The 16,762-nt window shown below is 37.2% G+C and overlaps 1 protein-coding gene across 1 annotated transcript in view; it reads left to right on the forward strand.

Annotated features, from left to right (window-relative positions):
* SEMA3E (semaphorin 3E) overlaps positions 1-16,673 on the forward strand; it is a 248,975-nt gene extending 232,302 nt beyond the window's left edge. Inside the window, exon 17 of the mRNA XM_059396944.1 lies at positions 14,978-16,673. Coding sequence (XP_059252927.1) covers positions 14,978-15,430 — 453 coding nt within the window. The 3' untranslated portion in view covers positions 15,431-16,673. The remainder of the gene's footprint in view (positions 1-14,977) is intronic.
* Positions 16,674-16,762: the final 89 nt, after the last annotated feature.

The raw sequence follows: 16,762 nt of genomic DNA on the forward strand, positions 1-16,762 counted from the left end.
AATGCTTTTAGTGCACTCCTAGAGAGTAGTCAGCCAGGTTCATCATAGACACTTTTAGCTGTAAATCATTAATTTATAGTCAGCCCATAACCTTTGTTAAAAATTTTGGTTGTCACACACACACACACACACACACACACAGACACACACACACACCCTTTTATGGAATTGGAATTTTTGCCTCTGGAACTTTTGCCTGCAAATCTAAACTCAGCCCCGTGGAATTCTCTGGAAAGCACATATTTAGGTGAATAAAATGTAGCTCACATAAAGCTTTTGAAATGCTACATAGCTAAATTGCTAGAATGCATCTCGAAATTCATTTATCTAGTTTCTAAACTGGATTAATGCTCTTCTCTCAGGCACTTTGTGGTGTGCTGCTTTCTTAAATAACACCTATGAAACACAATCTCTGTGCATTTTATTAATTCCACAAATGTTTATTATTCCCTTGGTTCAATGATCTTAGTTAGGATGTGCCTCAGTTCTTGTGATACCTTGTGGGAAAGGATTTTAATAGAAGTCTTTTTGGGTGAGACTGTTCCATTTACCACACACAGAATCTGCAGCGGTTGGTAGGTACTTTACCTTACTGTTCTTACATCTTACAAATGCACATCCAATGTCATGGACCTCTTCTTACAAATGTAGAAATGAAGACTGAAGGAGATATAGGTCCTAAACACAGTCCATGAAAGACCCAAGGTTTGAACTCTGATATTCCTGACTCCAAAACTCAGCTACTTCATATGTAGTCATTGTCTAAGTACCAAGGAATTTGCTGGGTGCCTTTTGTAGAATATACCGTTTTATTCTAAAACCTGATTTACGGGGGACAGAATCAAGACACAGAATGTTTAATCACTTCCCAGATTACTGACAGGTAGTAAAGTCAACTCAAATCCATGTGTCTGTGTCTTCTCTACTAAACCACACAGCCTTCTGAAATCGGAACCCCAAATACAGTTGCAGATGCTTTGGGACAGGTAGCAAATGGAAAACTATTTCCAACCGAAGTTCTGGAATTTGACTTCTAAAAAAATGGTCCTGATATCTTCTTGATTTTTACGTATATATATATATTTTTTCCATCAAACTTCGGTGAAACATGCTGCTGCATCCTTGAGAGCCAGAACAGTAGTCCTCATGTTTATTTATTTACTTTTTTTGGGTATTGCGTCCTTTATTTATTTATTTATGTACTTTTGCCAACGGGAATGTGCTTTTTTTTTTTTAATTGTCTTAGTCACCATACAGTACATCATTAGTTTTTGATGTAGTGTTCCATGATCCATTGTTTGTGTATAACACATGTGCTCCATGCAATCTGTGCCATCACCAGGCTCACCCAGCCCCCACCCCTCTCCCTTCTAAAGCTCTCCATTTGTTTACCTGAGTCCATAGTCTCTGATGGTTCATCTCCTACTCTGATTCCCCTCCTTCATTTGTCCCTTCCTTCTTCTAATGTCCTCCATGCTATTCCTTATATTCCACAAATAAGTGAAACCATATGATAATTTACTTTCTCTGCTTGACTTATTTCACTCAGCATAATCTCTTCCAATCCTGTCCATGTTGATAGAAAAGTTGGATATTCATCCTTTCTGATGGCTGAGTAATAGTCCATTGTATATGTGGACCACATCTTCTCTATTCATTCTTCTGTTAAAGGGCATCTCAGCTCTTTCCACAGTTTGGCTATTGTGGACATTGCTGTTATGAACATTGGGGTGCATATGACCTTTCTTTTCACTACCTCTATATCTTTGGGGTAAATACCCAGTAGTGCAATTGCTGGGTCATTGGGTAGCTCTATTTTTAATTTTCTAAGGAACCTCCACACTGTTTTGCAAAGTGGCTGCACCAACTTGCATTCCCACCAACAGTGGAAGAGTGTTCCCCTTTCTCCACAGCTTCTCCAACACTTGTTGTTTCTTGCCTTGTCCATTTTGGCCATTCTAACTGGTGTAAGGTGGTATCTCAATGTGGTTTTGATTTGAATTTCCCTGATGGCTAATGATGATGAACATTTTTTCATGTGTGTATAGCCATTTGTATGTCTTCTTTGGAGAAGTGTCTCTTCATGCCTTCTGTCCATTTTTTGATGTTTAGATATGAAGAATCACCTGTAAATTGAACAGTTCCCACTCTAGGCACTGATGCCATGAATCCTTATTATACAAGGTATACATCAGTGTGTTCCCATTCTCAGTTTCCCTTTCAGGCTTCTACTCTGAGAGTAGAAAAAGGACTGGTAGAAATAGGATTCTGTAGCAAATTAAATGTTCTCTCTCATTTGAGCCTATGTAGATAGAAAACCAAGAGCACGCTACCTCGTTTTCTTGTTTTTTTTTAACCAAAATAATGCTTCATTAGTTCTTTGGCAACTTATCTATTGAGTTCCCAATATGCCCCGTTTGCATAGAACCTGTATTTGGGAGAACAGAGGAAGATGATGGTGTTGATGAAAATAATAGTACAACTAAATAAGAACCACATTTCATGTATCTGATGATCTGAGAAGAAAAGTACAAGAGAGGTTACTTATAGGGAGAGGTTGCAGTTTTAAAGGGATGTTCATGGAGGGTCACCAACTCAGTGACATTTGAAAAAGACTTGACAGAACTGATGTAGTAGGCCATATGCTAGTATTGGAGAACTTTCTGGATAGTGCGAACAGTTGATGTAAATGCCCTTGTGATGGGAGTGCCTCTGATCTGTTCAAGGAGCCCTAGAGTGAAGGGCAATGTGGCCAGAAGGGAATGAGCAATAGGGACACTAATAAACTAAAAGTCAAAGAGAGAGGGAGAGGGCCAGCTCATGCAGGGCTTTGTAGGCCCTTACAAAGCGCTTTGGTGTTTGCTGTGAATTAAATGTGTAACCATTGGATAGTTTGCAGCAGAGCCATGACGTGATCAAAATTTGGTTTATAAAGGGTCTATTAAGAATATAATATGTGGAGGTGGAGAGAAAGGCAGAAGCAGATGATCATTAGGTGATAGGGACGTAAATGCTTCTGTTCACTGATACAACATGAACTCTGTATGTGCCCTTTACCTTCAAGGTCAAATGATGTGCCCATGACTGCCTCAGACACATAAAAGCAATGTGATTTGCATATGCTCTCTGTTCTTATTGAGAATCATGAAGGCTGTTTAACTTCTCAGGTAGAATACTTTTTCAACCTTCTGGTCTCGTCTATAAGTTTCTGCAATTAGTATTTTAAACACAGTAAGTACTCAGAGGGTACATTAATAGGTGATGAGTAATTCATAGCCTTCGCCCTTTGGAAACCGATCGTCTTACAGTGAATACAAGAATGTCAGCAGATTAATTATAGTATATTGTGTTCATTAAACTTATGTTGAAACTTCAACATAAATTGTCCACCAACAATTTGAGTATGGAGGTTTCATGATGGACAGTCAGAAAGATTCAAGGCACAGCTGACATGTGAGCCAGGTCTTAATGGATAAGTAGAAGTTAACTATCAGAAAGAATGGGATAAGCACATGTGTGGGGACGAGAAACAACACGGTATGTGTAGATCTGTGGCTGGAAATGAGGATGCAGAAGTGAGTGGATAGATCAAGGGACCACCTCACTTTATTTATAAGCCATGAAAACCCCTTAGACAACCGTTTAGACACATTACTCTAGAAACTTGCATATAGGCTTTGAGGAGAAGTAGATGTCAAGAAGACTATTTAAGAAGGTATTTCAATAATCGGGCGGAAGATTTTTGACCGGAACTAAACAATAGTGGTAGGAGAGGAGAAGATAGTTTTCATTTTTATGCGATGACATGGAATGCATTTGATTTTTGAGAAAAAAGAGAAGCAATCAAAAATGATTCACATGTTCTTGGTTTGGGTATTTGTGAAGTTCATGGTGCAGTTCATGGTCTGCAGGGAGGAATAGAAGGTTTAGGAGAAGAATGTTGGGTCATTTTGGCCATGTTGAACTGGGGTCTCCTGTAAAGCATTTAGGTGGAGACTTTGGTAAATATATGTTCAGGAATCTAAAATACAAAAGGCAGATCTGGAATGGCAAGAGATATGTGAGAGATGTCGGCATAGAGGTAGTAATTAAATTGATGGAGGTAATAAAAGTAAGTAGTAGAGCAGCAATCAATACTTAAATATCATTTCCTGTGTGCCAGGCAGTTCCTAACAATTTTAAGTATATTAATACTTTTAATCCTCACAATAGCTTTATGAAGTAGATACTGTTATTGCCCCCACTTAATAAAGAAACCAAAGCACAGAGTGATTGAATTACTTGCACACTATCACATAGCCTATGAAATCAGTCTGAATCTGAGACCAGATACTCTGGTTTCAATTCTGGGTCCTTAGCCACAGTGTCACAGGTGCTTCCAACTGCCTGGGCTTACCCTGGAGAATGAGGAAATAAAAGGCAGTATGAACCAAGCCTAGAAGTAAAGGGGAAAGAAACCCCATCTAAGGAAAAATCAGAGGATAAATTCTAAAAGATAAGGTGAAAACAGAAAAACAATCCTAATTATAGTTCACCTTCATTTAGGGCCGACTAGGTGCCCTGTGCTAGTCTAAATGCCTGGTGTGTAGTAACTTACTTAAAAACTACAAGAGTTCTCTGAAGTAGTTAGCAGTACTGTGTGCATCACGGAGATGAGGTTAAGTAACTGATGCCAAGTATGACACTGGCAAGTACCTCCAGAGTAGTGCTGCTTAAGTAAGTAGACACCGTGGAGTCCGTGGAGTGTGATATCATTGATCTCAGGGAAGAAGAGCTGGATAAGGAAAAAGTCATAAACCCCGTGAAATTTTCAGAAATGAAGTACCTAGTGTCCCCTGAGAATGTGCTCAGTGGGGTGGTTACTCCCGGAGCCCACTAGAAATAGGCTAAGGGACGAACAAGGCTGTGGAGAATTAGAAACAGCTAGTGCAGCGTATTTTACCTAAAGGTTTGAAGGAGAAAGAGAGGTAGGTCAACAGAGGGAGACAAGAGGAGAGAGAATTTGTGGGTTTTGTTTTTTTTGTTTTGTTTTTGTTTTTGACTTCAGAAAGAAGGTGACTTGGTCATGTTTATGGGTTGAAGGGAAAAAGCCATCGAGAGGAGAATTGATGAAATAAGATAAAGAGCTTATGAGAGAGAACCTAACTATAGACAAAGGTGAAGGGGTGAGTTTCATGAAGGAAGAGAAAAACCCCTCATTGTCTGAATTGGGAAAAAAGAAATTAAAGATTTTATGAATGTGGATAAGGAAGATAATTTCACAAAATTCAAGTTGAGCTCTAATTTTGAAATTCCTTGTCTATGATTATTTACCTTTGGCATATTAGTTCAAATATTCCTTACCTATATAAGGATGTATAAATGATATTTTTGTGATTGCAGAGAACAAAACTATTATAAACGTAACTAAATCACCTAAAGTGATACACCCTAGTTTATGAATTCTCAGTTCATGTACTTGAATTTATAAGCTTCCAAAATAATTGCAAAAGTTTGATCTTGAGTAACATTCCAAAGGAAAGGAATTCATACTTGTTAGGTCACTTGGTTAGACAATTGGAGTATTTCTTTGTGCATTTCTCTTTCTCCAAAATGCATAAGGACTACATTTTAAAACTTAAGGAAATGAAGGAAAATTTACATATGTATTTGTTGCTTAGATTTCAATGTTTATTAATTCACTACATGTATTTTCCAAGTTATCATGGTAAAGAAAACCGTAGTTTCGTCAAGCTCTTCACGAGATTAGTAAACAACTTTTTAACCTTAATTATAATATTCATCTTGAATGTTGTAAATTTGGAATAGATGATTTTAACCTGAAAATAGAGTATTTCTTTGAACCTGACAATGATTTAAGGCAGAAATTGCAAACTTCTGGCCCTCCACCTCCTTTGTAAATAAAATTTTACTTGAAAACTGTCTCGCCCATTTGTTTACCTAGTGTCTATGGATGTTTCCATCCTATAACCACAAAGTTGAGTAGTTATGAGAGAGACCATATGAACTGCCAAGGCCAAAAATCTTTATTGTATCACTCTTTACAGGAAGTTTGTTGGCCTTTGATTTAAGGTAGAGTGAAGCTTTATTAAATGAGCATTATTGTGAAAAATATCTCTGTATTTTGGATAAAAGGTTTTTTTCATTAATAACCAAGCCCTCACTTTGCGCTAAGCACTATAATTTCATTAGAATGAGTTTTTGATAAAACTAAGCAATATGATTTTTTTTTTGGGGGGGGGAGTGTGATCTTTTGGACTTATTCATTAGTCCTTTACTGACAAAAGCAATGTATGTCCTAAAGATACTGTAAATAAGGTTGAGTTCAAGGAAGGAGTTGAATTACCATACACAAATCCCCAGTGAAGAAACTGGGGGCCAATCCCAAAACACATAAAATATTCTCCAAAGTGATATAAGGCAGGAAAGTAAGTTGCTGTCCATAAGACCAGCGCCACACTTGACCCAAGCACAGAAGTTTCATTTTCCCCTTGATCCTCGTTGGTTTTCCATTGTGGATCCTTTCTTTAAGGGCAAATATTTCTGTGTGTTCTTGTGTGTCTTAAAATACCTCATTTTAAAATAGCTGATTGTCTGCATTGTATAGACTGCTTAAATAATGCACAAGTGTGCATGTTTATTATAGAAAATCCAAGAAACAATGTAAGTTGACATCAAAACTCCAAGACTTCAGTTTCCCCCACTCTCTGAATTCTTTTTTTTTTTTAACTGGATGCCAAAAGTGGTTACTTTTAACTCTGCTCTCAGACCACCTACTAAGTAGGATGAATTCATCAAAGTCATTTGAATACTGTTGAGAAATCTAAGAAGCATGGTTAACTTATCAATCAGTGGTTCCTTCCAGATAACTCGGAGCTCATTGCATCCCTGCAGAATTTGCACAGCTTTAAATAAAACTAATTTTATTGGTGATTCAGTGCATTGTGGAGACAGCTTCTCTTGTGAAACCAAGAGAAAAATGGAGTATATAAGTTACATCTTTTAATGTTGCAGATTTATTACATCATCAACACTAGAAGAATTAAGAAGTAAAATCTCATCCTTATTCTACCATGTTGTTTGCTAAGTGACCTGTATTTTCTTGACCTTCCCAGTGCTAACCCATGACAGAAAGCCTAAGGGATCAATGACAGCCATAAGTTTATGATACTGTCTTTTTACACATGTACTGAAAGCATGAGGTTTGTTCCACATGAATATTATTTGTTTTTCTTGTTGTCATAACAGAAAGTGCATGAACTCTCCCTCATTTGAAACATCTGCTTAATAGTTTTGATGTTTCTATTTCAGTCTTTAAAAAAATCTCCACTCATCTTTTCTAAGCCTTGACAAGCATATGTTTATAATGTCATTTGCCCCATATTTTATTTCTGGAGTAATTAGCAGTGTAGCCCATTAATTTCTCCCCCCCCCTTTTTTTTTAACTTCACAGTTCTGTAAGTGGAAAATAGAGAGCATTATTTTGGTCATAAGGATAGAACTGGATCTAGCGGTTTAGATAGAACTCTCTTTGGCTAGTTTTCCAGGAGAATACTGAATATCTTTGAAAATTAAATATGCATTCCTGAATCTATGGAATCAGACAGAGACCTGTGTTTTATTCCTCACTCTGACATTGGGCATCTGATTAAACAAACTAACATTGTTACTCTGCAAGCCCAGTGTCAGACACATGGTGGATGTTCAACAATATCAAACAATATCATATGAACAAATCAACATATGTTCAACAATATCAAAACAATATCATATGAATTCTCTTCACTCTAATTCCCCTGATCCCAGGTTAAATTATAGTTCCTGTGGTTTTCTAGATAATAAAAGATACCTCTGCATAGAATTTTATATCCATTCCACATTGTGTGAGTCCTGTAGAATAGCTTATATTGAACTGTACTTGGGCATCTTGTCTTGACCTTGAGATGTGACCTTAAGAGAATGTGTTTAGTATAGTGCTCTTGTTTGGATGCCTGTATCTATCTCATTTTATGAAAACACAGAAGAGATTATTTTTTTTCCTCAGGCCTCAGTGCTGGGAAAAGATGTTCTTGTTATAAAGAGTAACTTTATTTTTGTTCTAATATTTTTTTTTTATTTGAGTATAGTCAACACACCATGTTACATTATTTTCAGGCGTATGACACAGTGATTCAACTTCTGTAGACACTAGGCTGTGCTCCCCACAAGTGTAGCTGTCATCTGTCGCCAAACAAGGCTATTACATTATCATTGACTATATTCTCTATGATAAGGAATATATAATTTAGGGTCATTTGAGCCTTAGAATTCAGCATACTTTCCTCTTTCCTTCAATCACTAGGTAACTTAGTGTTGACTTTGTAGTCTAAATAGACCAGTTGTGTAGTTCCTTATGGTATACATTTCTGTGTTCAAACATCATCTTTCTTTCATCCCTTCCTTTTATTTTCCCTTCATCCTGATTATGCCGATATTCTTCCATATGGAAATTTTTAATAAAACATTACCCTTACACTGCTGTTTGTGTATTTTGCAGCATTATTTCTAAAATCGTATGAGAATGGTATACTAGAGCTTGAACAGATCTTACAGACTTAGTTTATTGGTTGCCAAACCAAGATAATCATTATAAGCATATCATTTGGTTCACAGCACATTGTCATAATAGGTTCATACAAATCCTTCTTGTTTGACTTCATTTTTCCTGGACCACCTTTATCAACTTTTATGTTTGCTTCCCCATATGCATGCCGTGTAATGATTGGAGTAAGTCCAATACTACATCATTTGCACTATATTGAACAAGTATAACATTTTGAGTACCCATGAGCTGTAAAAATAAATCTATTGAGTTCTAGGTCGTATTCTCCTTCTCTTTATAACTCAACGCTGTGCTTCACGGCTTATTACTGTGGCTCTTTCGTGCCTCTGACTTAGCATCCCACAGCATGGCTCCATTGATCTTGATTGATCCGTCATCCTCAGAGTGGACCAAGAGTGTCATTAATTCCCACTACCACATCTTTAAGGATCATCTCTTCAAGTAACCTCTGACAGACCTGGGTGCAAATCTCTGCATTCTTGTCTTGTGACAACCTTCATTTCTGTGATTCTGTCAGCTCGCTTTCCAAATTTTGGCATCATCTGCACTCTCAAAGTGGTTTATGCGGATTCCCATTTTCCCATACTCTCACCAGTTTTTGGTATTTTCTATTTATTGCCTGTCTTGCTGGTAGAAGGTCATGTCTTATTTACATTAGTGTTTCTAAAATTGCTAGTAATATTGAACATTAACTTGTGTACTTTACATTTGGGTTTCTTCTTCTTTGATTTGCTTTTTGATATGTTTTTTCCCTATTTTTCTCTTTTATTTTTCCATTTTCTTGACTTTCGAGAGTTCTTTGCATTTCTATGTATTCATTTGTTCTTGAATATAAATGTTCCAAGTTTCCTCTTTAATATAGTTGATGTTTCTCAAGATAACATTCTTTCACAATATGGTTTTGAGTTCTTATTTATGATAACTTTCTTCTCAGCATCTTCTTGTGTTAGACAAAGGTTTTCCAATTTGGATCTTTAGTTAATCTGAAGTATATATACAACTTTATTTCTTCTCTACATAGTGTGATAGGTTTCCCTAAATGAGCTATCAAGTAATTCACCCTGTTCCTGCTGGGCAGTCATCTTGATCATAAAGCAGGTTCACATTGAAAAGTGTTTTTTAAAAGAAGAATTTTATTTTTATGCAGTGATGTATGATATATTTTCTGTAAGTCAACTGATTTTTTTTTTATTGAATATAGGCCAGATAAACAAACAAATATATGTTATTGGTCTTTATTTCTTGACTAAAACTCTATTTCAGTGTTAAATATATTCTGAAAGAAATGAGTTAAAGGCCTATGTCTTTCCTTTTCCTATGAAGAGCGTGGACCCATATGGTTGATACACATGGAAATCACTGCTTCTTCCTGACCAGCTTCCAGATGTGCTGGGTTCTTTGTTCAATTACTTTTTTTTTATTTGACGTTACAAAACATACTGAATCAATCTCTATAACTCAGAATATTAAAACCATTTTCAGTAAGAAATGCTGTATTTTTGTAGATTGCCTATAAGAGTATTTGATAAAGTGATATATTATGTATCATCTTCTTGGCCAAGGAAATCAGGTCTACAGACATAGAGAAAGTACAGCTGATAAAAACAATTGTGTGATCAAGATTTGCTGCTGAAGGTACCCATGTGGACAAAAGTGGAAAGATTAAATCATGGAAGGACTTCAAATACAAATTTCTAAGTCACTTTTATTTTTAGGTATTCACGGGCTATGGAAGATACATTTAACTTTCACAGTGATTTAACATTCATAGTGTACGGCCATCCAGATTTTGAAGTTAAAACATCTTTTATTACTGAAATTTCTAACTCATTGTAACAGTGAAGGGAAACCTACATTCTGATACAGGCACTATCTCTAGCTTGCAAATAATTGCTGGAGGACAGTTCCCATTGTAATTGTCATGCTTCCATGTCTTTGAACTTGGCTGGACTTTATATGCACACAATACAGTGTTTCTCATATTGGGCTTCTGATTTTGAAAGAATTACCTGCTTGAGGAAAAAAAAAAAAAAGCACTCCTAACCCAGTGGCCAAGGATTTGTATCTATTTTCATTTTTGCTTTTTGTTTTATTCTAAAACACTTTCATAAACTTGTTGTTATATGCCAGAAATTACACTGGATGTCTTTTTTATGTTCATATTTGCCCTCTCACAGGAAATATAGTAGGGAGAAAACAAAGGACCATATTCAATGCGGGTATTTGTAAGCAAATTCCTTCCAGGCAAAGACAGTGTCCTAGGAGTGCTTTTCCTATATATCTGTGAAGCATGTCCCTTCCAGTAGTTACTGACTGCTCCTGAAATCATGCTGGCTTCCTCCTTGTCCAAATCACTACTGGATCTACATAGAAGAAGTGAATCACTTCTGGACATACCTTTATGGGGATAACCCATGGCCTTGCATCTTGTACACTCTGAACAAACTAGCATGTTCTCATTTTCACTATGTTCTGAGCACTCTCCTCAGTATGGAATACTCAGTATAATTAAAAGATAGGCCTTTTTTCTTATGAAACTTAAAATTAACAAGATGAAACTTGCATGGCAAAATTATTTGACAAGGAATATAAATGTCAGCTTGTGTGCTACAGATGAGAATGCTATTGAATTATAAAAAGAAAGATGAGATCTTTGGGGCTGAAAAGAAAGTATTCATTAAAAAGTGAAAGTGTAAGCTTGGAAAGAAATTTTACAAAATGGATTGGTGGATGGTAGAAAGGAGTTTACTAATGGAAAGGAAGAATAAGACCTGAATCAGCCATGCAAGAGAGAAAGAAAGTGGCCATACAAGGAACCGGGAACAGAGAGAGTTCGGATAAGGAAGACTTGACTCTGGTGTCTGTAAAAGTTGTCTCCACCATCTGCCCTTGAAATTAAAACATGGTCTTGGGCTTCTAGCACAACTTGTATTAAAATGTTTATGAAATACTCATAAGAATGAAAGAAAGAATGCATTCTTTATGCATGTGACTTTTATTCAACTATAGATGCAAAATAAATTTACAAATAAGATACAGGCAATTCTATGTATCATTTAAATCTTTATTTAATGTGATCATTTTTTACCACCAAAATAAGGCATCTCCATGAACGTTACATAGGACACAGACTCCCACATACACGTGTGCACGTGTGTGCTTAAAACAGCTGCCTGTAGCACTTTGTGCCATGTGCTGACTCAATCCCCCTAACTCTCTATACCAGTGACTTCAAAACTTTTTATGTACTTTGCTGCATAGGGATGTTCTTTGGTTTTTATTTGGCTGGAACGTATCATTAACATACTGTATTCATCTTTGTTCTCAGCAGCTGGAAACATTAAAGCTCTGAAAATGGTTCAGAGTCTATGATAAACACCAATACTAACGATGAAGTTGATCTCCCCTATGATCCAAAATATAGTTTATTAATTTACATGATTACCATGAAGGTTAAACACAATCATCCAAGAAGTCTTTACAGAACACTCACTGATCTCCATCCAGAAATGTACCTATTCCACCAACCCTTGAGAAGCACTAGAGTGCGCTGTTTGGGGGTATGGTTTTAGAAAGGCAGGATCTTGTTAACTGAACAATTCTTACCTGCTTGAGCAAGCAATAGAATCTGGATAAGGAGCTGACAAAAGGAAGTGAGATTTGAAGCAGAGTAAAATACTACTCTTTCATTGAAAGAAACGGGAAAGGTTTCAGTCAAAATCGCTGAAGGACTTGTTATTTTTTGCAGATAATAGTGCATACTCAGTTGACAAAGGTTAACAGGTGACATGATGGTAGGAAGAGAAGGAGGACAGTCTCACAGGGGTGTGAGGGAGGCCCATTGGAAGAGATGGTGTTTTAATTCAGCCTTTTCCAATATGGAACCAGCAATAGGGAAGTCCCTCTGACAGGTACAACAGCGTGGGTCATGAAACAGAATCAAGCTGAGCCTAAGAGAAAGACGGAAGATTTGGGAGGAGTCCACTATGAGGTAAGATCGAAGTATCCATCACAAAGTATGACACTGTGGGAAATTAGTGAAATGGAGTGAACGGTTCCCACCATCACCACAGAAGAAACGTTGATGGGAATTTATAACGTAGTGGGTCTGAGGGCATAATAATGAGAAGGAAGTAGAGCAACACATGAGGATAGATGGACTAGAAGAAGAAGAATATAATTGTCAGGAATAAGGAAGTTAGTAAAGGGGGGTGCAGTTTGCATGGAAAGACAGTGGATTGTAAATAATGAAGGCTCAGGGAAGTTTCAGTCAGTGTTCTGTAATTAACAGGAAACACGAAACAGTAGACCATATATGTGTAAGAGACACTGTCCTAGGGAAGCTCATTGAAATGAGGAAATAGATGAGTTACCAAATGAATGCCAATAAAACATGAGATCAGGGAAGGATGGAGGATTGTGCCTTAGAGGGAAGAAGAAGTCTACAGAAGAGAACAAGACGGAACCAAGAAGAGAACCGGGACAGTAAAATGGCATGTACCAGCCTGTTTTGAAAAAGAAACAAACAAAAATAAGGTTTAAGAAGGCAGATCCCTCTGTCACATATAGCCACGAGTTTAAAAACATTGGAGGCTGAGCTTCACAGTCTGAATCATCCATGACATGTGATAAATTTATGGAGGAAGTAGTGGTGAACATAAGCAGGGACGCCAAGTCATTTGAGTTCCTGCCTGTGGCAGGAGTCCTGGATCCCTCCTCAGCAAACCTGTCGACAGATGAACAGTTGTTTGATGTAATGATGGCGGTTTTGGTTCAACAGCGCTTCCTACTTGCTCACAAGAGAATTTCTTGAGTTAATGGCTGTAGCATTCTGCCTACTTGGACACGGTCCTGCCAAGTCAAGGGAAGCCCCTGTCTGGGATTTATGGAGCTCCTTCATCCAGTGATGTCATTCTGGAACTGCTGAGTAATTAATTTACCTTACATGGCTTGTGGTGGGGGGACAAAACCCCCTGAGAGCTTCATAATTTGTCTTATGGCACTGCCAATGCCATTTCGCCATGATTCACAGATTATGTAGTTACATAATGATATACAATCGTGTGTTGTCCACACTGCAACTTTAGCCATGCGGGATCTGCTTAGGGCCCCGGAGAGCTGAACCCAGCAGGCCTGCCCAGGACCTGCCCCTGGATCCAAAACGTGCTTGTCTTAATGGCCTTTACTGCCAGAGTGGTTGTGGCTGCTTAGTCTGCACCTTTTGTCTTGGCAAAGGCGAACATTGTTTTCGTTTTGTATTCTCAAGGACCAAGTTAGCCAGTGTAATGGGAATGATCTTTATAGCACCAATGGTATGACCCTAGGGCATATGAAAACACCTCCTGGTTTGTTTTTAGCTGAAGAACACTACACAGGAAAGGGAGAGGTAGGTGCCTGTAGCACCGTACAAAGTGTTCTCACTTACATTATTTTATTTAAATTTCACAACAATCATTAGGGTGACAATAGGCTTATCTCCATTTTTAGGAAGAAAACTAAGGCAGAGATTATACATAAATGCCCTACATCACACAATTCATAGATAGTGGTGGAAATATTTGAGTATAGCTTTGTCGGATGTCAAACCATAGACCTGCCATTTATCATATGAGCTATATTTTTCAAAAACGTTATTGTGCTCTTCTTACCTTGAATTGTATTTATTTATAGAAGTCATGTACGTAATTTATTATGTCACAGACATAAAAAGGTATTTGAGCCCTGAAGTTATGTGCAATACTAATATTTACTGGAGAGTGAGATTCTTCAGAGCAGATGATGGATTTTTCTGACTTATTTTTATGTCTCTGTGAAATAGAAAGCCTTGTAGAAATATAAGGAGTGCTCACTTCATTAATGAATGGATGATTTTTTTTTTCTTTCTTCATAAGGAAAGAGAGTGAAGGTATCTCAAATCTCTTAACAGAGTTCCTTATAGAGACACTAGTCTTTACTTTCTGGAAGGATAAGAACCCGCGAACAAACAGTGTGAGAAATGGCTTTTATGCTGTCTGCTAAGAAAAAGTTAAATCAACTGGACAGATTTGCACTCTAATGTTGAGTGCTCTGCTGAACTCGATGGCTTTTTCTAATGATTAATTGAAATCATTAGGGAGAAACCTCTCTCGTTCTGCTCTTAACAATATTGATGTGAAATAACCTTAAAATCATCAGTACGCAGTGATTTCAAATGTAAGTTCAGCATACACACGTCATCCTTCTCACTCGCTCGGTCACTCGGACGCATCTATGACTCTCAGGAATTCATCAGGGGATCACAAACATTTAGAAAGCATCAAGACAGTGAAAGGGTTTCTAGGTTGGTATTGTATCCTGGAAAATATTCTAGTGGCATTAATTTTCTTGTTGTTGCAGGTGAAGACAGACGACAGAGTGGTTAAGATGGACCTCGGTTTACTCTTCCTGAGGGTTCGCAAAATGGATGCTGGGACCTATTTTTGCCAGACCGTAGAGCACGGTTTTGTCCATACCGTCCGTAAAATTACCCTGGAGGTAGTGGACGAGGAGAGAGTAGAGGAAATGTTCCACAAAGACTATGAAGAGGACGGGCCCCACAAGATGCCCTGTCCAGTCCAGACCAGCCTCCCACACGGGGCAAAACCCTGGTATAAAGAATTCTTGCAGCTGATTGGTTACAGCAACTTCCAGAGAGTGGAAGAATACTGTGAAAAGGTCTGGTGCACAGATAAGAAGAGGAAAAAGCTCAAAATGTCGCCTTCCAAGTGGAAATATGCCAACCCACAGGAAAAGAAGCTGCGTCCCAAAGCCGAGCACTATCGCCTGCCCAGGCACACCCTGGACTCCTGAGGGGGCGAAACCGTCTGCTGGCTTCTGGAGAATTTCTGTTTGGAACCGAAAATAAACAGGACGACCAGGGCCACAAGGAAGAGAAACCACTCAGCTTTCTTTGTATTGCTTAAAAGAGTTCTGTAACACAGAAATGACTGTGAAGGTATTATGATAAATTATTCTATGTACTCATTGGACTGGTTAAAAATCTCATAAAATTAACTAATTTTTCGGAACAAATGTATTCCTCAGTGGCTTCCCACTATATTTACCAAAAAGTGACCCTAGCTGTAGTTTTGAGTACTTGGCTGCTTCTCCTTAACAGTTATTATTTTACCCTTGGAAGACTTGGGATTACTGGAATATTGGTGAAAAATCAAGAGATTTTCATAAGCATGAAAAAAAAATGAAATATATATTTTAATCTTTCTGAATTCTATCTTTCCTCCACGATGTAAAATATACAGAATATCCAGTACTTTAACGTTCTCATATGAGCTGTCTGTACTTTTTAAGAATTCTCGTGTTAGTATCTAAGCTATGTGTTGTATGAAGCAGGTGTGTTGTAAGTATCGTAAACCATGAAAGAAAAATTGTGGTCACCTTGAGGTTCGTGCCCTTCATAAAACAATCCATTCATTTCCATTTACGATAGTTACATTTCATGATGAAAACACGTCCTTTCAATTTCACTCCACAGCATAAAGAATGAAGTTAAGGTAACTTCCAATTAAGATATATATTTAAAAAAAATAAAAAATAAAACAAAAAAGTTGAAGTTTCAGTTAGAAGTCTAACTGAAAAAGTTTTTGCTGCCCTCTTGTGGTAGAAAAAATATATTCTCTTTTTTCTCTTTTTAAGATTGTCTAGTAAAGATTTAAAAGCAGCTTCTGTTAATCCATCTCGTCCATTTTCAGGGAAAAAAAAACAAATAAAAATGTCTTATTGCTTATGTCATGCTCTAAGATGGAGATAATGTGTTTATGAATAATTTATTACCTCACAAGCCAAAAATGAAGATATTACAGCATCGAAGCTCTATTAAAACTTAAATTTTATTCCTTCTAAATAATCTTCCCTGAAATACAAAAGGTACTCCAGAAACAAAAGTTTGTTATTTTAAAAATGTTAAAGCAGATTGCTGTCAGATATCAAAGTTCCCTATTTTAATGTTAACAAATAAGAAAATTGTTTCACGAGTTCACTTAACTCCCAAGATGTCTAGAATGCTTTTTCCTTCATAAAGAGTATCAAAAGTTTTTATTTTCGAAAAATGCTTGTTTCTTGAAGTCTTTCCTTCTCCTTTTCATTTAGTGATTGCCTTTCTAAAGTGTGAAGTTTTGTTGAGAT

Source organism: Mustela nigripes, chromosome 4 (genome assembly GCF_022355385.1).
Source record: "Mustela nigripes isolate SB6536 chromosome 4, MUSNIG.SB6536, whole genome shotgun sequence".
NCBI lineage: Eukaryota > Metazoa > Chordata > Mammalia > Carnivora > Mustelidae > Mustela > Mustela nigripes.